The sequence below is a fragment of the Saccostrea echinata genome, unplaced genomic scaffold (genome assembly GCF_033153115.1).
Source record: "Saccostrea echinata isolate AGI-Se365-2 ecotype Australia unplaced genomic scaffold, CSIRO_AGI_Sech_v1 ptg000059l, whole genome shotgun sequence".
In the NCBI taxonomy this organism is placed as follows: Eukaryota; Metazoa; Mollusca; class Bivalvia; order Ostreida; family Ostreidae; genus Saccostrea; species Saccostrea echinata.
The window spans coordinates 1,378,671-1,400,030 of NW_026889808.1; the positions used below are offsets into that span (position 1 = coordinate 1,378,671).

The 21,360-nt window shown below is 34.2% G+C and overlaps 2 protein-coding genes across 2 annotated transcripts; one reads left to right on the forward strand and one right to left on the reverse strand.

Annotated features, from left to right (window-relative positions):
- Window positions 1-4,504: 4,504 nt before the first annotated feature.
- LOC133174797 (uncharacterized) lies at window positions 4,505-6,598 on the reverse strand. The gene has a single exon (XM_061309895.1). The coding sequence runs from the start codon at window positions 6,596-6,598 to the stop codon at window positions 4,505-4,507; it is 2,094 nt and encodes a 697-aa protein (XP_061165879.1).
- Window positions 6,599-7,166: 568 nt separating this feature from the next.
- LOC133174750 (negative elongation factor A-like) lies at window positions 7,167-20,725 on the forward strand. The gene is made up of 12 exons (XM_061309839.1): window positions 7,167-7,386; window positions 11,532-11,703; window positions 12,557-12,718; window positions 13,057-13,146; window positions 14,124-14,269; window positions 14,572-14,635; window positions 15,875-15,996; window positions 16,532-16,661; window positions 17,026-17,252; window positions 18,193-18,292; window positions 18,512-18,714; window positions 19,777-20,725. The coding sequence occupies exons 1-11, from the start codon at window positions 7,186-7,188 to the stop codon at window positions 18,688-18,690; spliced, it is 1,593 nt and encodes a 530-aa protein (XP_061165823.1). The 5' UTR covers window positions 7,167-7,185; the 3' UTR covers window positions 18,691-18,714; window positions 19,777-20,725.
- The last annotated feature ends 635 nt before the right edge of the window (window positions 20,726-21,360 follow it).

Genomic DNA, 21,360 nt, shown 5'->3' on the forward strand with positions numbered 1-21,360 from the left:
TTATCTGCAAAACATTCTTACGTGATGAGGATTATAATTCGTCTAAATGTTCCTTTCACTAGGAAAGTGTTAAAGATTCATCAAAAATAGACTTTTAAATAATTAAGAAAAATAGACTTTTCAAACCAAATTATAACAGTTTAACTTATTAGGTGTTTGAAGGGTGAAATGATATGTACAAAAAGAAATCTTTAAAATCTCCTCTCATAAAGCTATACAGATTATCAAACTATATGAAACATTCTCAGTAGTGTCACATTTCCGCAAAGCAGAGCTCAGGATCGAGCAGAATTAATTAAGCCACAAAGGATATTTAAAGTACCATTCTCTACCATTGGCTCATACATTCACCTCTGTCGTTGGCTCGCGTATATCACAGTGATAGGTCGGAAAAATAGAGCAAATTTTGTTTTAATTCATTATAATTAAATGCCTGCGGTGCACTGTAATGTTTGTCCTTTGAGAGATATTTAGTTATTTACTAATTAGATCCAGAAGTACATGTATTCGTTTAGTTTGAAATAGTCCTTAGTATATATGTATCATGGTCTTTTTTTTAATTTTATGTCAAGATCTTGACGTGAACCCATTGCAGAGGTGTCTTAGAGAGGAACGAACGACAAATCTGCATGGGAAATTGTTATATTACTACATGTAGTAAAACATGGGTATCAAATAGAAATGTTTATGAAGATCCGTTTTAAAAACACTTAGCTTCATACGGTAAAGGATGACTGCACTTTAGGACATGCGGAATTTGCGACAAAATAAAATTTCAAAACAAGCATTTTTCTTTTCATTGCAAGAATGGTCAACATCCAATCTACAACTTTATGTAATTACGTTTAATAAAAGTGTGTATTTACGAAGTTCGAATCTGTTTTCAAAGGCAGGGGTCATCGCAATTTCTTGGATCTCCGTTCGATAATGAGGACGCCCACTTTTCTACTGACTTTATACATAGTCAGCGCATGTTTGTCTATTGTTCTACGTTTAACAGTAGTTGTATATTTGCATAAATAACAATGTGTCAAAAGGAGATTAATAGACAAACATGCGCTCATAGTTAAAAAGAGAAAAAACTGCTTCTTCTTACATTCGCTCTCCTTGTTGTTACCAAGGACTGTGACATGTTGAATATTATAATTCACCACGTGATTTCTTACCTCAGGTAACTTTGTGAATATTTAATTCCGTCACGTGACTTGTAAGATAGCATGTTTTGTGCTAACTAGGACATTGTGTTCGAACACGTTAAGTCATCTGGCATTGATATAAAATCTGCTTTAATTACATTGACGTGCTCATATTGTTAGTTTCGTTTTGAAACCTTTGTCAGAAGTGTATTTGTGCCATACAGAATGGAGATGGAGATTGGAATGAGTGATCACGTTCGCTTTTCCAAACATGTCATTGTTATTTATCAAGTCTAATTTTAGACCCATTCTTACAATGTTAGCTCCACCTCTCATGCATATCTAATGTTCAATCAAGGGCAGGTAAGTGTAAATTCGCTATATTTGGAAAGCAGTAAGGATAAAAAACATTAAATCATTTTATTGTATTACAGCCTATAATCATTTTAAGATTTAAATGTGGTTCCAAATTGACAATATTCTTTCATAAACATACAAAAGTGAGATAAGGTTTAGATATAAAAGCAACAGAGGCAACCGAAAAAGACCCAAAAACCGGCGTTAAGTGCAGTCCTCCTTTATATATACTATAGACTAAGTATATTGCATTGCAGATTAAGAATTGTTCTAGTCGACAGGGATTGCATGGTCCACAACAGGTTTGCTTCCAGTCAAGATTCTGCCGCACAATGGATCTCCAGTTCTTACCACTGTTTTGAAAAGGTGTCATCACGGAAACTTGTCGTTTCCTTGGGTCCTAGTACGACCAAAAATTCAATGAGTATTTTGATATTTTAGTCTCATACTTGTACAGAGATGCATGGTGGCCAGAGTTGTTCAGAGTCCAAACGTCAAGATAAATAACAATCATGATGAATGTTAACTAAGTTTTGGAGACAATTAAAAGGATATCGCTTGAATTTTTAGTCCAAAACTTGCTACGGCGATGCATCGTAGCCAGGGGGTAGAAGTCTGTTGGTTTCAAACCCAGCCCAAACACAAAAAGGGCAAAACACACACACACACACCCTCACACACACACACCCTCACACACACACACACACCCTCACACACACAAAAGAAGCAAAAAACAGAGAATAACTGGAAGATTCAGCTTTATTAAATACTTGCTTATGTGACATTCGCGTATGTAAAATATCTATAAAACATATTACATAGATGAAATATGAAGATAACGAACAGCAATCAAGCTCCAAAGTCCATTTAAACGATACAAATTTGGAGCAGAGCTAGCAAAAACGGACCTCTTAAAATATTAGAGGTAGGATCAGGTGCCATGGATGAGTAAACATCCCCTGTCGACAGGTCACAACCACTGTGAGCTCCTTATCATGATAGGACCAACGGAAAAATCCATAGTAAATTCATTGTGAAAATAATGGCCTTACAATTTGTATGAAAAACGTCAGTAATATTCGACTTAATAATAGATTGTATTTGCATGCTGACAAGGGCATTGTGTAGATCATACAATTTGCAAAATGTTGACTTTAAACGAGACTTTTGATATTCTTGTTTCATCAAATTATTTGTCAATAGCTTGTCTCGTTTAAGAAATTGTTCGTACGTAGAGCATGCTCTTGCATATCGAATCCACTTCGAGACATAAACTCCATATGAAGGTGACAATGGTATGCTGCTACATAAATAATGGAAGCTGAGGATAAAGAAGTCATCACGTTAAACAAAAAGTTTATTTGTTGTTCGGTTACTATTAACGTCTTTTAGTCCCCTACCGGTGAAACCGGGGGGGGGGGGGGGACTATAGGTTTTTTTTTCTAGTAAAATATCTAAATATAAAACAGATGTGCCAGACTCTAGCTCGATCTGTAGTATTTTTATATCGGTCGTCGATATATCTAAATGTTGAATTGAAAGTCACAGCAAGAGACTTTTTTTCTTTTCATGTAGAAGTTTCTGATTAAATTCTGCCTCGTATGAATACAAAAATAGGTCTGCTAATAAAGTGGCAAAATTGGTACCTATGGGAATCCAGCAGATTCCTGAAGGACCTATAGTCTCAAAAAACTACATAGATATTGTCAATCAGTAACTTCAGCATCTTTTTAATGTAAACTTCGGAGTACATGAATTGTACTTGTGTGTACAATCAGAATATTTGAGCAAAATAATTTTTAAATGACCAATGACAAGGTAAGTATATTTACAAATTCCATTTTTATTTAAAATGAAAAACCAGCTATAAGTGATGTCAAAACGCCTGGACTTTAATTTATCGTGGGGAATAGTTGTATAAAGTGTTGAAAAGTCGTACGTTTTGATGTCATTGATTTTGTTCAAATTTTGTGATTCCAAGATTCATTCTAAAAGTTCCTTGGAGTTTTTAAGCTTTCACATATGCTTCAGACCACTTCTCGAATATGTATTGCTGTAGAGTACTCCTGAAGTTTCTCCTTCACTGCTAAAGGATAACATAAATAACTATAACACAGAAATAAAAAATACTGGTGTATATTTATTCAAAAACTGGTCCGGCTATAAAGTTGCATGATTCTTCAGTACGTGCACAACATGACAGAGTATAGTTACTCCCTTTTTAGTTGCTTTGGCTATTAGTTATTGAAAAATGAATATTTTTTTCAAATACTTTTACAGTGCTTTTTTTTTACGTGCACACAAGTACTTCGCTTCCTGCAATATATCTAAGGACCATTTCGAATTCATTGAACATTGCGTGTTCCCTACTGCAGTTGATCTAAAGATGCTTTTCTTGAGAATTCGAACTTTGAATATATAAAAAAAGTACGTGTTTGTTCTTCAGTTTTACCATATACATGTATTTCTTTAATACTATATTAATTTTATAATTTACCATTTACCACGCTAGATGTCGAATATTTACTGTTATAAAATGCACTAAATTTGTTTGCACAATTATATTGATATAGATTTTTTCACCTTATCTGAATTATTTGACGTTCGGAAAAAAAGTACACGATGAATAGAAATTACCATGATCTATTAATGCAATATTCTTCATAGTGTTATGTTCTGAAAAATCATATTTCTCTTTAACATGAATTTCTTCACGACAGGCTATAGAGAAATTATATATATATATATATATATATATATATATATATATATATATATATATATATATATATATATATATATATATATATATATATATATATATATATATATATTACGTAATCTTGTTTCAACCTCTTTTTTGTTATTCTGTCATATATATACTTTATTCCTTTTTTAATATTTCAATATTTCTATATTATCGTCGGTGTACAAATAATATACTGTGATCAGAATCACTATCATGCTTTAATCCATCATACTGATTCAAACCTCCATTTCTAATTTGTTATTCACTGCAGTGATGGAGGCGCTGTGGGAATGATTGGGAGGGAGGTTTCACTTTCAAACAAATCGAACACTTCCACAAACATAGATCCGTGGGACAGGGCCAGTCTCGGTGGTCCGTCAGGACGAACGTTAATTTCTTTTGGTCGTACAATTGGACAGCTTGATTTTATTTTGCCGTAAATCTCCCCCTTCATTGTCAAAATATGTATCGCATTGGATTTCGAATCTGCAACCAGTAAAAACCCACGACCATCAGTGCATGTTCCGACAGGCTCTAATGACCCGCTGAATTGTCCAATGACGGCTCCGCTTTTATTCAAGAATATAACATTGTTTTTTCTCCAATCACAAATTATAATGACATCTTTAATTGAAACGTCGATTGACCGCACCAGAACTTCTGCTGGTAACGGAAACTGTGCTAGAAGAACGCCGGATGTGTTGATGACGTCAATACCTGCAGTTCCAAACGGGGAAGAAACTCCACATACTAGTGCTCCATTCTTCTGATCGTAAGCAAGACAGGAATATCCTCTTCTAGTGGCAAGACGGTGACCAATCAGCATTGTTCTTCCATCTAGTATTTGGATTAGCATGACAAATCTTTTTCTTGGGATAGTTATACCACATGTCAATGGGTTGTTCAACATCTCCACAACATTAATGGCACAAACGTCCCATGGTTCGCCATCCACGAACTTCAAGCTGTGGAGAAATTCGCCAGTTTCCAAAAACATTTTGAGCTTACTGTTGAAACGATCAACCAGCACCAGTCTGTCTTTCATCCATGCTATGGCAACGATTGGGCCAGTTCTAAAATCGTCAGGTAGCTGTGTTCGAATTGACAACCCGTGAGTAGCATACTGCAGGGGGTTGGAAGTATGAACAGTGCCTTGATTTTGTAAATTAAAACTACCTCTTTGTGGAATATTTGTTCCTTGACCTGATCTTCTTGAGGATGACACACTAGAGGAAGATGAGCTTGATAATCGAGGTGACCTCCTGGGATTAACGTTTCTACACCCTATATTCGATAAAAATGAAGACTGCTCACTCGGCCCATTCTCTCCGATAGCCATCCAGTACGGAGGAGGGGGTTCTTCTTCCTCTGCATAATTAGATGATGAATTCATGGACTGAGGGTCGGTAGGACAAATTGTGATTGAGTTAATATCGTTTGTTGGAGATAGCACCGATTGAGAGCCTGATGCATAATCATCAGAATTTGTTGAATTCTCGGTTCCCTGTACGACTGTCTGACTTTCGTTTTCTATCTCCTCGTCGTGTGATGTGTTTAAATCTGACTCTGTCTGTGGGTATGCTTCTGATGCCACGTCACATGTTGCATTATTTGTGACGTCATCAGATGACCTTTCACCGGAGAAATTCTCCTCCGTATTGGCCACTGAGGGCTGACTGATATTTGTCTCGGTATTTTCAGTGCAGTCATCAACATTATTTCTTTCTTCGGTGGTTGTTTGATCAACTAAAGCACCGAAATTGGTTGCTAAAACAAGATCTTTCTGTTCATATCCTGACAGAAAGTTAACATCACACTCCACAACTCCAATTTTATCTAGCAAGCTTCGACATTTTCCAAAGTAGGCACTCATCTCGTGGACAAGATCTTCCATTAATAATTGTGTTTTGTCAGTGTAAACACTGCTAAATAATTTGAATAACGTCTCTATTTCCTCAGCAAACATCTGCTTTCTTTTTTCTTTCATGGCACTTTCATGTTCGTATTTTTCAAATATTGAGTCTAATTCAGAAAGAATGTCAGCACTTTGCTCTTTCAGGTAAGTAGTGACTTCCTCAATAAATTTACAGTAGAACTCCGTTATGCTTTGTTTTAGTTCGTCTCTCTTCAGAGAGACAGTTTCTCCAGGGTTGGGCTTTTCTGAAACATTATTCCTTAAATCGTTAGCTAGCATTTCAAACTCCTTTATGGTATCTTCATCCTTGTTACAATTATTCTGGTCTGCGTTTTGTGCCTGCAGGGCAAGGGCGATTAGTCGGTTTACCTGAATATTTCCTGGTGTCGTCTCCATTGAACACAAACAGCATTTCGCCACATTGTTTTCTATATCTATCATTTCCCGATCGATACATTTCTTGCAGAAAGTATGTAAACAGTCCAATTTTAGTGGATCAACAAACAGATTTTCACAAAAAGCGCATGTTAAGCAATCCATGTTTACATATTTTAAATGCTCAGGTATTTAGGTGCGTTTGACACCTGTATAAATTCTACGGTAAGAATGATGAATAAAATTAGCGAGGAAACAAAATTTTTTTATCTCTGCTATGTATACGTAATGCTTTATGAAAATAAAATTCTGTGACATTGAACAAATTCAATTTTTGAAAGATGCAATCTTCAAACATGAAATTTCTAAAACTGGATAGGAAACCGAACGTGCCTTTGCCACCTTGCTGTGCCTGTCTTTCTCCTGCTATTCCATTTGACTGTTTTTGGTTGATTTTTCTTGCAAAATTTACATAAAAATACAATATATGAAATATCTAAATTTTACATCGCACATTTTTATCATTTAGAATAAAGAATGCGTCTTTTCTATATTCAAGGGTTTTACGGGTTTTAGTGTAAACGGTAAATACGTCACATTACATTCCGTCCAATCGCATACTTCGTAAGATTGGGTGAAAATTTCTTTTCAATATGGCTTCCGGCGACACAGCACTATGGCTTCACAATAAATTAGGATCTACGGACGATTTATGGTCAGGCAAGACAATATGCTCCCAACTGAGTCAGAACAAGTTACAAAGTATCCATGCGTGTTTTCACACCTTACAGCCGCATGTAAAGGTCAAACTTATGTTGTCATTCCTGCACATCCCCAGACGAAACGTAGAGCAGGTAAAAAATTGTAAACATTGAAGTTGTTTTAGCAATTTCTGTTCGTATTTTAGATTTCAGAGTGTTTAAAATGTCTGCCATGAAGAAATTAAACCAGTAAAGTTGTGATAGAAGCAGAAGATTTTAAATGTGTTTGTCTGGTCTCTTTTCTTGGTGTTACTTTCTTTATTGTGGAATAAGAGAATATTGGATTCTTGCAGTCGAGCACTGAACTAAAAAGCTTTCAAGCTTCATATGTTATAATACTGCTGCATAGAAGGTCTAAACTTTAATACAGTGTATGTTAGATATATAGGCACTGCTAGCTTTGTTCTGAATCTCTGTTCACATGGCACTTGCTACAGTAAACAGTGAGCAAATTTTACATATATTCAAATTTTGCACCTGTTTGTATTTTGACACATGTGAATGGGTGGTAAGCAAGATTTGCATGTGAATAAATTCACTCCTAGTGCAAAATCTACATATAATTAAATCCATTGGATGCAAATTAAGGATGCAATTGCAAGGCATCAAATGATCGACTCATGTGATGTTTAAAAAAAGGCGTGATTTTCTCAGTGATTATAATGAATATATGCAGACCTATATGGATGAACAGATTAACAAATGCGGTTTTGATATATACATGTAGAGACCAGTTTGAGACTGCATGCTGGACATGAACGTATTTTTAAAAATATCTCAGAGGAAACTGTTTTCCTCTGTAAGATCTTCTCAAGCATTTTCAACAGTTAAATCGACCATGTAAACATTGAATCATCTGCACATTATATTGCATAAACATTTGTTGTAAAATGTTTTATGTGTCGTATTTGGTAAAATATTGAAACTCAACACACTTCTTCTGACAGAAAAGAAAAGTTTCTTTTTACAAGTTTTAATTATTCACAAATCTAGCAAAAAATACGCATGTAAGAATGACAGACGAAATAAAGATAGGTTAAATCTGACAATCGAGGTTCAACAGAGATATACCAGAGAGAGAAAATTATTTTGACTTTTGACGTCAAGTGTGGCATTATGACATCACAATGGAGATATGTAGGATTACCTACTTCATGAGAAAATGAACTGTTTTCTAACTTGCAAAGAATCTCTCTGACGGAAAAATATTTTCAAATGTAAATATTAAATAGCAAGCCAAATAAGATAATAGCTAGGATTTCAATATATACATATTGCAGATACAAGTTCTTTGAAATAACCTTTTCAATCAATGTGTTCAAGTGACTCCCCCCACCCGCCATTATAGTGCAGAGACCTTGATGAGTGTTCAGAGCATGAACAATTTGGCCCTTGGATAACTGTGCACTGTTTTAGAATGTATATATTTTAATATATTGATGTAATAATGGAATGAATGTTTTGGAGATGAGAAATTAAATTTTAAAAAAATGTGCATGTTTTTTTTTTGTGTACATTATACTTTTATCATTCTGCTCTACATATAAAATGAGCAACCACCGCAAGATTTTCAGAAGAAAATATATATATTAATCTATATGTATTGTTTTTATAGTCTTTTAACAGATTATGCATATTAAAGGTTCAGGAACAAACCATCAGAAAATTTGTGAAATCTAATATTTTAGGAGGGGTGGGGGGGGGGTTGTATTGAAATGCATGTAGCTTCAAAATGAATGTGATGACCGCACTTCATATTTTAACCATAAGTCACTTAGAATAATTAGTACAAAATATATCAGTTTTAGGAAAATTCATTTGGCAATATTTTGTCACGATGTTGAAAACTGCTCTTGGGGTGAAAATATTACTGCAAATTTACAATGAATACTCCCTAAAGCAGCGGTGGCATTACTACATCTATCAATAGTTTCCGATACAATTTTTTCATTTTCAATGAATATAAAGCATATTATACAATTATGGACTCTTTTACTGGTGAATATGGTTTGTTATTCACCAGAAAAATATCAATATTGACCGAGGCGAAGCCGAGGTCAATATTGATATTTTTCTGGTGAATAATAAACCATATTCACCAGTAAAAGAGTCCGTAATTGTTTTATTATATAGTCCGGTTTTGAATAAATAAGACATTGAAGGCTGCATGACGATACCTTTTTTCATTAACGAACCTCTGTCGCAGAAAAAAAAAACAACAAAAAACCACAGATTACAACTTATAACTTCCGTGGTTTCATTTCGCTGTGTATAAGAAATCGAAAAGTTTGGAAAAATATTCATGCGATAGACTTGCCTAACATTTTTCCTGCTCATATACACAGCTTGCTCCGGCCGTTATAACCATATTGTTTTCAACGTTGGGGTATTGATTGTGACGTCACAATGCCGCTGCACGCGCACTGACCCTCCGGTGAATACGGCTTCAAATCCAGTGAATATGTAGTGTTATGAACCATTTGCGTTTGTATAGATTATATAGGGGCTATTTATAGAATATATAATAATATTTAATATCTGGTGGAAATTATTTAATTTGTTTCAATTTTGATACCTGTATGGCATACTTAAAATTTTACCACATAAATTTCAAAATATTGAAAAACTGTGGTTACCATGGCAACCATATCTTCATTATAACCCTGATGACCATGGTTGATAATTTCATATTGTGATACCATTAACGAAAGGCAAATTATATGTAAAAATGAGAAAAAATTCATAGAGTGGCTTTTTTTCACGGACCCTTGCAATTTCTTCCTTAACTCTTCATATAATTTATAAATTTATATATGATATATATAGGATCTCCCATGATTTGTATTTGGATATGATTTTTATCCAACGAGTTGTGTGTTTTTTATCCCAGAGCCGTGGCGAGGGGATAAAAACACACGAGTTGGATAAAAGTCATATTCAACTACAAATCATGGGAGATTCTTTTTATCCCATGTTTAATACTTCACAACTAATGTTTTACACTGTTTTATATAGGAATCCACTTTATTTTACTTCATCACTCTAACGCAAAAACCATTGTGACGTCACAACTGCACTTAACTGTGGTTTATGAAAAAAATATCCAATGAGTCATATCCACGGGATAAAGGCGTAAACATGGGATAAATAAATTTACTCCTGGTGTATTTTTATGTTAAGTGAATGTCTTGGAAAGATTTACACATGGACTATGGAAATATTGAGAAATTGTCCATTTTATACATACATGTATATATATATATATATATATATATATATATATATATATATATATATATATATATATATATATATATATATATATATATATATATATATATATATACAGCATCATTAATTTCATTTAAAAATGCATCTTTTTTCTTGCTCATTAGACTAAAGAGTGACCTCTTATTGTACTAATATGTTGGCATTGCGACCCTTGAGGCGAGTGCAGTTGTTCACTTAATTTTAAGATCCGCCTCTTCAAAACCCACAAGACATTTGGAATGTCTAGACCGAATTTTTCTCTTTGCCCAGGCGTTGTCTGTAGAGCTTTCACTGTGAGTGGCACTTCGCAAGACAAACCATAAATGATGTAAATCTTACATCATAGTGCAATAAGTGTGTGAATCTTGTGGATCTGGGGACTGGTAAAGTCTACCCAAAATATAATTATTTCAAGTAGCTTTTAATTAAAGAAGGAATGGCAATGTTTTTCTAGGGAGGAACATAAAGTTTAAAAGCAACTAGAAAACCCAAACAAATGTTTACAGAATACTTTGAAATTGCCAACTTAACATGCTTAATACTGATTTACAAACAGTATGAGAGTGCATTTGAATGCATCACAAAATTTACATTTACACACCAAGAATAAAATTTGCATATGTATAAAATTTACAACGGTAAATGAGCCACACATGAACAGGGCTTCACAATCTACAATTTGCCACCATTGAATGATGTTTTAATGGCATTTACAAGTCTTGTAACATTATTCATATGTTCATTATGTTATGTGACTTTATTTAAAATTACCCATTTTCAAACCCCAAAATAACACATTTCTCTAGCTCCAAAATGTTTAAAACTAGCTTCTTTGATCTGCTCTTCTACACTTTTTGTAGTGACTAGTAATTACTGGAGCCGATCAAAGGATCTAATTTTGATTAGATTACATTAAGATTTCACTAGCATTAATTACTTTTACTTAGTGACTAATTGTATTTTTTCAGTGGAAAGGTGACCTTGAGGATATCCTGGCATTAGCCACACACGACACGGATCAATGGGTATCCACCATCGCTGAAATCCTTCAGACGTACCCCAGTACCGGCTGTCTAAATTTAGAACTGGATAACAGTAACTCTACCTTCATGGAGATCCTTACTGACCTCAGTAAAGTGGGTAAGTGGAGAATTCCTTACTGACCTTAGTAAAGTGGAGAATTCCTTACTGACCTCAGTAAAGTGGAGAATTCCTTACTGACCTCAGTAAAGTGGGTAAGTGGAGAATTCCTTACTGACCTCAGAAAAGTGGATAAGTAGAGAATTCCTTACTGACCTCAGTAAAGTGGATAAGTGGAGAATTCCTTACTGTCCTCAGTAAAGTGGGTAAGTGGAGAATTCCTTACTGACCTCAGTAAAGTGGAGAATTCCTTACTGACCTCAGTAAAGTGGAGAATTCCTTACTGACCTCAGAAAAGTGGATAAGTAGAGAATTCCTTACTGACCTCAGTAAAGTGGATAAGTGGAGAATTCCTTACTGACCTCAGTAAAGTGGATAAGTAAAGAATTCCTTACTGACCTCAGTAAAGTGGAGAATTCCTTACTGACCTCAGAAAAGTGGATAAGTAGAGAATTCCTTACTGACCTCAGTAAAGTGGATAAGTGGAGAATTCCTTACTGTCCTCAGTAAAGTGGGTAAGTGGAGAATTCCTTACTGACCTCAGTAAAGTGGAGAATTCCTTACTGACCTCAGTAAAGTGGAGAATTCCTTACTGACCTCAGTAAAGTGGGTAAGTGAAGAATTCTTATTTAAAAGCAATGTCTGAACAAAAGGGGGAATAATTTTTTTTTTGTTTTTTTTTTTAACTTCTTTAACATGAAATTTTAAAAAAAAAAGCAATTATTCATTTTGACCAGCAACATGGCTGCATAAATTACTGTGAAAAATTTATTGTAAATCTATACCAAGGTTTATATATTTATTATTGTTTGTTACTTTTTGTTACAATACTTATAGTACCTTGATTTTTTAGTAAAGAAGTGTGCGGGAGTTAGGATGTTACCAATGGAGTGTCAGTTTCTGAATAAAACGGCACTTGTAGCCACCACTGGACCCCTACCACAACCCGTCAAACACTTCGCCCTGAAACGTAAACCCAAGTCGGCTATTCTCAGAGCGGAGCTTTTACAGAAATGTAAGTGACCTCCCTAAAGGTCTGACCTAATTACAACCCTTACCACAGAGTGTAGACAAACATATCCAATATTTATGTGATGCAGTCAGTCTCTTTGCTTTGAAATGTACAATTAATCCAACTCTGTCATGTTATCAAAAACCTGTAATTTCAGTAAGTTAATGTTGAAAAAGGGAAAATTTGATCTGGAAAATTTCTGTGCATTTTTACAACCATTAGCTCAACTGAGCTGAAAGTCCCAGTGCCCAGTGACCCTCTCAGTGACACCAATGTTAACATTCAAGCTTCACTGATTAAATCATAGACAGAGAATATTATTAATTTCTGTTCTTTCACAGCCTCAGAAGTGGCGAACAATAAGAAAAACAATGCACCTAACAGTGTTCCATATAAAGTCCGCAGCTTTGCCAAAAAGATGGATGACACTAGTAAGTTTTTGTCAATGAAATACTTCGCAAAAGGAGAAAACTCATTTTTCACCCCTGATCGAAAAATGAAGTTCTCTTTTTGTAGCATCAAATAGTGAAAAAGAAATGTCTCTTCCCAAAACATTTATATTCATCTGATGAAATTCATCCTTTGTACATGTGCAGAGTGCACAGAATCATACACTGTTGATGTATTAATTACTAGTAAATATAATAAACACAAATCGAACCTAGTAAGAGTCACTGGTAAACACTGTCGAGATGAAAAGCAGAGCCATAATAAATCATATACGTGTATGTTGTAAATGATGCAAGGATTGAAGAAAGTGAAAAGAGTATTGAAATTTAAAAACTGCTAATATAAGGCCAAAAAAAATTAATCAATAGTTTCTCAGGCACCGTCGCATCAGGTTAAACACTGCCTCATTGATCAATTTTATTGACATAGTGAAAAGGGAAATAGCACAATTTTCTATTTTTCTAAGTTGAAAAAGAAAATAGAGTTATTCCCCTTTTCATAAATGCTAATAGATAGACGTTTTTATAAGATAAACAATACATTTCTTGTTAATACGGTAGTTTTTGAATTAACTTTGTTTGGAATAACATTATTAAAAGTTGAAGACGTATTTTTATTAATGTAAGAGAACAAAAAAAGTAAGAGTCAGTTGATATCATCATTTTGTTGAACGACTGACATGAAAAAAAGGTATATCACCTGCTTCAAATTAAAAAAAAAAAAAAAAACCTGCCTGCCGCATTGAATTATGAAATTTTTGGCCTGAGAAACTATTAATTATTTTTTTTATGGCCTAATATTACTTACTTCATGTACACATTCATATCATTTTCATTGCAGTTGGCCATTTTTGTTCCAAGGGAAGATAACTCATTTGATTTCATAATTCTGCCCTTTTTAATATTATTTTCCACTGATAGTAAAAATTGCCTGTTGATTTGTTGATGTTTAATTCTAGCCCCTCTGAAGGGCCTTCCTGGCAGAACGCCACCCTCAGCAGGATTTCGATCCCCAGGAACTGTGCCAGGACGAGCCAATTCACTGCAGGGCAACCCATTGGCAGGACACAGGCAGAACTCTCTAAAAAAGGAGGGAGGAATAAAGGTCAGATTGATAGTTTAAGAACTCTTTAAAACAAGGAGGGAGGAATAAAGGATAAGAACTCTCTAAAAAAGGAGGGGGAATTAAGGGCAGAGTACTAGTATATGTGCTGGGGGTGCTAATAATGTGAATTAACAAGTATACTTAAGATTTTTTTAATTATCAGTAGGAAATTTTTTTTTGGTGTTTCCTGACTGTGTTATCATGGTTGTGTTTCCGGAACATTATTTTACATGTCCAAAAAAACAACATGTAATATTTATTCTTCATGTTTTTATCTTCAATCATTATATTGTGAATTTTAGCTTTTGGAACTGGAAGCTCTTCCTCTGGGTCCAAAGGAAGCAAAACGAAGGAAGAAAATACAAGGTTAGGACAGGATTAAGTAACTGTAGATCACCAAATTTTAATGACACATTATATATGTGAGGAAATCATATGGTATTTACAAGCGAGACAAAATTTTCACAAATTTTGATAGTTGTTGTAAATAATCTTTAATGATAAAAATATGTGCGAGAAAGAAATTTTTGCAAGCAGAGGGTCTCACGTAATTACACGAAAATAAAGTTATTGCAAATAAAAAGTGATTTACAGTATTATGATACTAGATGATGTAATTTTTATAAATCCAATGTTATGAATAATCATGAAGGTTTTCTGGGAGTGATCACAGTAGTTTAAAAAATTTCGTTGCATCAAATTATAAAGATTTTGCAATCCTACTGCATTCTATATCAGCTTAAAGGTGCTTAGACTCAGATTTGAAGTTTATATTTACTTAAATTTTCTGTATAATTTCATGACCTATATGTTGCTATAGCATTTCATACGAAAATTTGATAAAAAATCTTATTTTATCTGGAAGTAATTGAAACTTCGAATTTCTGGATGCGTTTGATAGACACATCCTTGCACTTTCACAGATTTTAACTTTATCCTTATTACTTTAGAAAAGTAGCAATTTTGTTGTTTATTAATGAAAAATATTAAAACTATAATGCAGAAATTCCAGAGTAGAAATGTAGAAAGTAAAATCCTCTCACCAGTATTGTCAGTCCGTGCTCAGTGGTGTGTGCAGAGTTTAACAATTGAACACACCCGGTGAAACGTAAACATTAACAATAACAGGGCTCGTGCCCTGTTTACAAAAACAGTTTACATTTCACGGGTGTATTCAATTTGTTAAACTCTGACACAACTACACAACACTGAGCACGGGCTGAAAATACTTAAGTGAATGGGTTTTGCTTTTGCACATTTTTACTCTGAATTTTCTGGATTATAGATGTAATATTATTCATTAATACACAACAAAATTGCTACTTTTCTTAAGTATTAAGGATAAAGTTAAAAATTGTGGAAGTGCAAGAATGTGTTAATCAAACGCCTCCCGAAATTCATAGTTTCAATAATTTCCAGATTAAAGTTTTTAATTTTATTTTCTTGTGAAATGCTATAGTAACATATAAGTTGTGATATTATACAGAAAATTTGAGAAAATATAAACTTCAAATATGTGTCTAAGCACCTTTAAACATTTCTCAGTGGAATTAATTTGAAGCTCAAAATGATCAAGTTATAACTAGCAAACATAATGAATTTCAGAAATGGAAGAGATGGAACAAAGGAAAAAAGAAAAAGAAGCAGCTGCAGCAGCAGGGACCAACCCAACCACTGCTTCTTATACTCCAGACTATGCTGCAGGCCTAGTGTCTCCTGCCCCCTCTGTAAGTATATAGACCAACCCAACCACTGCTTCTTATACTCCAGACTGCTGCAGGTCTAGTCTCACCTGCCCCCTCTGTAAGTATATAGACCAACCCAACCACTGCTTCCTATACTACAGACTGCTGCAGGTCTTGTCTCACCTGCCCCATCAGTAAGTATATAGAACAACTCAACCACTGCTTCTTATACTCGAGACTATGCTGCAGGTCTAGTGTCACCTGTCCCCTCTGTAAGTATATAGACCAACCCAACCACTGTTTCCTATACTCCAGATTATGCAGGTGTAGTCTCACCTGCCCCCTCTGTAAGTATATAGACCAACCCAACCACTGCTTCTCATACTTCAGATTATGCTGCAGGTCTAATCTGTTTTGCTCCCTCATTAAACAGTCTATACTAGTAAGTCTAGAAAGGATCCTCATTGATTCAAGGGATAGGTTTTGTTTTTGTGTACAGAGAAAATTGTCATTTGGTATACTTCTTGTGATACAGTCTGTGTTTTGATTAATTTTTTCTGTTTTTACTATTTTGCAGAAGCTGTCCACATCTACTACAACATTACCGGGTGTGTCGACGATCTCCCTATCCACTCCGACCCCCACAGTGACTTACGTCCCTCCTGCTGCCTCCCGCCTCGCTGCTCCAACACCCCCCACTTCTTTTGGTGAGTACTCCCCTAACCTTAACAGTGTCAACGTGTCTCTCTCTGTATAAACTAACATGTATATTCACAGTGTAAACAGATGATTTTAGTGGAAAAAATTGATAGAGTTTGAATAGTTTCTTCAAAGGTCAAATTGGAGAGGTCAAGGTAAAAAAGTTGGGATTACATCTTTTTATTGCCTTGGATGACTTCAAACTTGTATGAAAAGTATTAGTTCCTCACCATGGGTTAGCGTTAGGGGTTCCTGATAATTTAATCCTGTACCAACATTGAATTTTCTTTCTTTGTTTTGTTTCCTTTGGAAGCAATAACAACAGATTTGCACTCCATTGTGCATTATGTTTATTTTGTGTTATCTTTACAGTTTCCCCTGTCACTGCTACACAACAACAGGCCAGAGATAATCTCCAACAACAGTTAGAGCAACAGCTCGGCCAATCACAGATCAGGACACAAACATCAATACAAACCAACCAACCACAGACAGCCTTACAAACAAATGTACAGCAATTACCCAGTCAGAACTCTCACCCACAGTCCCAGCCCACAGCAGCTGCAGCTCCACAACAAAAGAAAGGGCTTTCTCTCACAGTAAGTTAAAGAAGAGGTTGTCTTGATGTAACCCTAAGTATTGGCTATGTAAATTTCTATAATAAAAAAAAATACATGTGTAGTAATTCAAAGGACAGGTCACTTTGATTTTGTTAATTTATTTAATGGTTTCGGCAGACAACTTTGAAATGTAAATTTGTGGACATCGATCTTGTCAGATTCTTTAAATAGTAAAATTTGTACTTGTTGATCTCATTATTTAGAGATCTTTCTCAAAAACAAATACTGTAAACCAACTATTATGTGTGACAACTTTAATCTGCAATATATGTATGTCATTGAAATGATTGAAAGCAAGGAAAATTTTAGGGATGAAAGGATATGCTTCCTTCATGATTCAATATGTTTTAAAATATGTCATGAAACAGTTATTTTCAATACAATACATTGATTGAAGGACACAAATTAATACCAAGTTGTTTTATCATAAATTCATGTTAATTGACATTTAAATTGACTAGGAAAAATTGACAAAGTAATTGACTCGTTATGATTATTCTACAAACTATTAGTCTTCAAGAATTCATATTTTTAAAAATTTAATCATGCTGTTTTAGCTTGTTTTATGAATGTCAAACCTGATTGATTAACGATCCCAGTCAAAAATTGAATAGAAAATGGAGATTTTGTACCATGTACATGTATCTATATACAGTGAGCTGTTTCACTCCTGAAACATTTGAGTAAAAGAAGGTCTCCAAACTTCTGGATGTTTCTCTCTTCCAAGTAGAAATTGGTTAACAGTAATAATTTAAATTTAGCTTGTATGTCAAAAGTTCAATTGGAATCTATGGTAGCATAAAAATTTTCAGCTAAATTAAACATAAGATATTTTGCAATACATGTATCACAGCAAGATAATCTATTTATGAAATTTTTTTTGAAACAATTTAAACTATAAAATCTTCTCTCACTTCAGAAAGAACAGATGTTGGAGGCACAGGAAATGTTTCGGACATCAAACAAAGTCACTCGACCAGAAAAAGCCCTCATTCTCGGCTTTATGGCTGGATCTAGAGGTATAATATTAATCTTATCTCTGGAAGTCTTTTTTATGGCTAATCTTAGAGGCTCAATGATAATTATATTGTGATCTCTGTATGACATCTACACAGATATGTACAAAGTTAATTCCATTCAACAAGTTTTCTTTCAAAGTCTTGAAAAAATTAGTTATATCAAAAATTTTAGTTGTAGTTATTGACAAGTTAAGTCTTTCTGAACAAATTTCTTTTCAGACAATCCATGTCCCCAGCAGGGTAATGTGTTGAGTATACGACTGAGTGAAAACAAAGAGATTATCCAACAAACAGATGGCTCATCCAAAGCCATGCTGGCAGACATGTTCTTCCAGATGAACTATGAGACGGGAGAGTGGAAGAGAATCAAAAAATATCGCGAGTGTCCGGACACCTGAAACGGAGCAGACTTATAATTAATGGTAATTAACTGAAACATTTATCCCTTCCCTCCCAGAAACCTGAAACAATGCAGAGATATAATTGTTGATAATTATGGTAAGCATCTCTCTCTACCCTCCCAGAAACCTGAAACAGTGTGGAGATGTAACTGAAACCTGTACCCTCTACCCTCTCAAAAACCCAGTGCCTTGTTAAATATCATTGGGATCAAATGATACATTCAAAGTTTAATGGCATGTATACACTATATCCCACATCTCTGATCAGCCTTTGATATCTTTTATAAATAGAGGATATTCAATGTTTTGTAGTTGGATATGGAATTTATTTCACGAGTGGGACCGGATTTTTTTTTTATTATTTTCACGAGTGCGAAGCACGAGTGAAAATATTTTAAAAAAATCCTGTCTCACGAGTGAAATAAATTCTATACTGTAGATTCCTAAATATATGCGAGGAATAAATTATCGTGTAATTACTCAAGAAGCACCACTCGTGAAATAAAATTACTCGCTTTTATTTTTATGGTGCTTTAATGTATGTAAAATCTCTAGATAAATCACCCATTCGCGAATTATTGTTCTCATGGTTTGATGCCCTTGGGCCACTTCGCGATATTAAGTACTCGCGTAAAATAAGGAATTTACAGTATCCAGCTACAAAACATTGAATTTTCTGTTTATTACATTTTCTTTCCTTTTCCCTTTGCCTGTGTCTTTTCTTAACACAGTGCCATAGGCTGTGACGTCGACGTCATAGTTGAGCAGTTGAGACATCATAGCATTGAAAACATTGTAACATGGATTTTAGCAACATATTTGGGAAGAAAATGACAGTTTTAGTCTCTATCAAGATGGCTTAGTTACTATATCTTATTACAGGCCAGAAATTATTTTTTTACTTACTCTGATATCCTTTTACACTGTGAAAGAATATCATTTTGGTATCCTTTCACACTGTGAGAGAATATCACTTTTATTCAATAAATAAATCACATATTTCATTGTTGAAAATGTAATAAAATCCAGTATCACAGACAATGTACACAAATAGCTAATGTTTTAAAGTTGGTCTTTTTATAGGAAGCAGTATCAGATGAGGGCAGATAAAGAAGTCAGATCCTCGGAATCCACCAATCCTTGACGAATCTGCAACCAAATCACATGTTCTTATTGCTTGTCACCCCCGTCATCTGCTGTAAAGATGATGTCTAGGACAGCTGTTGTATTCAGTGATTGTCATGGGACACTGCTGTTTAACAATAAGAGGCTAACAGAACCTCAATGCTCACCTGAGTTTTAAAAATAATTTATCTCGCTACATACAAGTCTTTTTTTGATAGGGATAGACCTTGAACAAACTTCAATCTACAGTTTATCTTTTTTCAAAGATCATATTTCATATTTAAACATATCCTGTTCCTAGACTGGTCTCCTGATGACGATGTTTATGAAACACCTATAGATGCAAGTACACGAACTAACGTGTATTTGATTTGTAAAATTTTATCTTTACTGTCAGCTTTTAAGAGATTTTCCTATCGCATTTTCACAGAAAATGTTTCTTTGCTCTTGTAGCACTTTAGATAAATATGATTTATCTATAACACAAGTTACAACAAACTTGTTACATTGTTCTCTCTGTTTTATTTGTTACAACAACATTGTAACACAAGTTACAACTTGTGTATACATTAACATCTTCAGGGGATGTTTTGATAAAGACAGTTGAACAACTTAAGCTCAGGTGAGCTAAGAATTGCATGAGATCAAATTCATTTTTTTCATAAATTATTTATATATATGATAAGAGTTCCTGTGCCATGCATTCTTTTCTTTGTTTTTAACTGATGTTTGGCCTATCATTTTCTGATTGTGACATGTGACATCTTTGGCCAATCATTTTCTGTTTTGATTGTGACATGTGACATCTTTGGCCAATCATTTTTTGTTTTGATTGTGACATGTTCATTGTATAAATGTCAGTCCTATTGAGAAGTATGTTGTTTTTATTAAAAGTTGTTACATTGTTCTTTCTGTTTTATTTGTTTGTTTGTGTTTTTTTAGGGTGACCATTATCAGATACTTTTAAATTTGGGATGTGACCATGAATCATTGTGTCTTACCATCTAAACTAGTGTTTAAATCAAAATTAACTTTTATTTCACCCTTTACATATATTGGCTAGATAAATAGATATTTGAAATTGTGATCAAGAATCATCTTTAGTTAAATACTGTTCATGCTGTTAATTTCTAAATTATCAAGAGATTTCCACTTGTGGCAATAGCGATAGTGACAACGTTTGATTCTTAAGACCAGTTTATATACTGCCTTACAGTGACATTCTGTATACGACCTTGAATCACCTGAAAAGTTTTTAAAACAAATTTGTGAAACTTATACTATTTTACATAGCATGGCCATTAAGACAATGGCTTCTATGATCTTGACTTTTAAGATATAATACTTGATATCGATATTACCAGAGGATGTCCGAATACTGTGTCAAAAATTTGTGGCTCGTATCCAGCAGTGACCTTGACCTTTGAATGAAATCATGACATTATCTATGCAAGTACAAAATACTAGAATGTTTGCGGTGTAAAAATATGGTATTGATTTGACCAAAGTCTAAGATTAAAATAAAGATTCCAGAGAAATGAA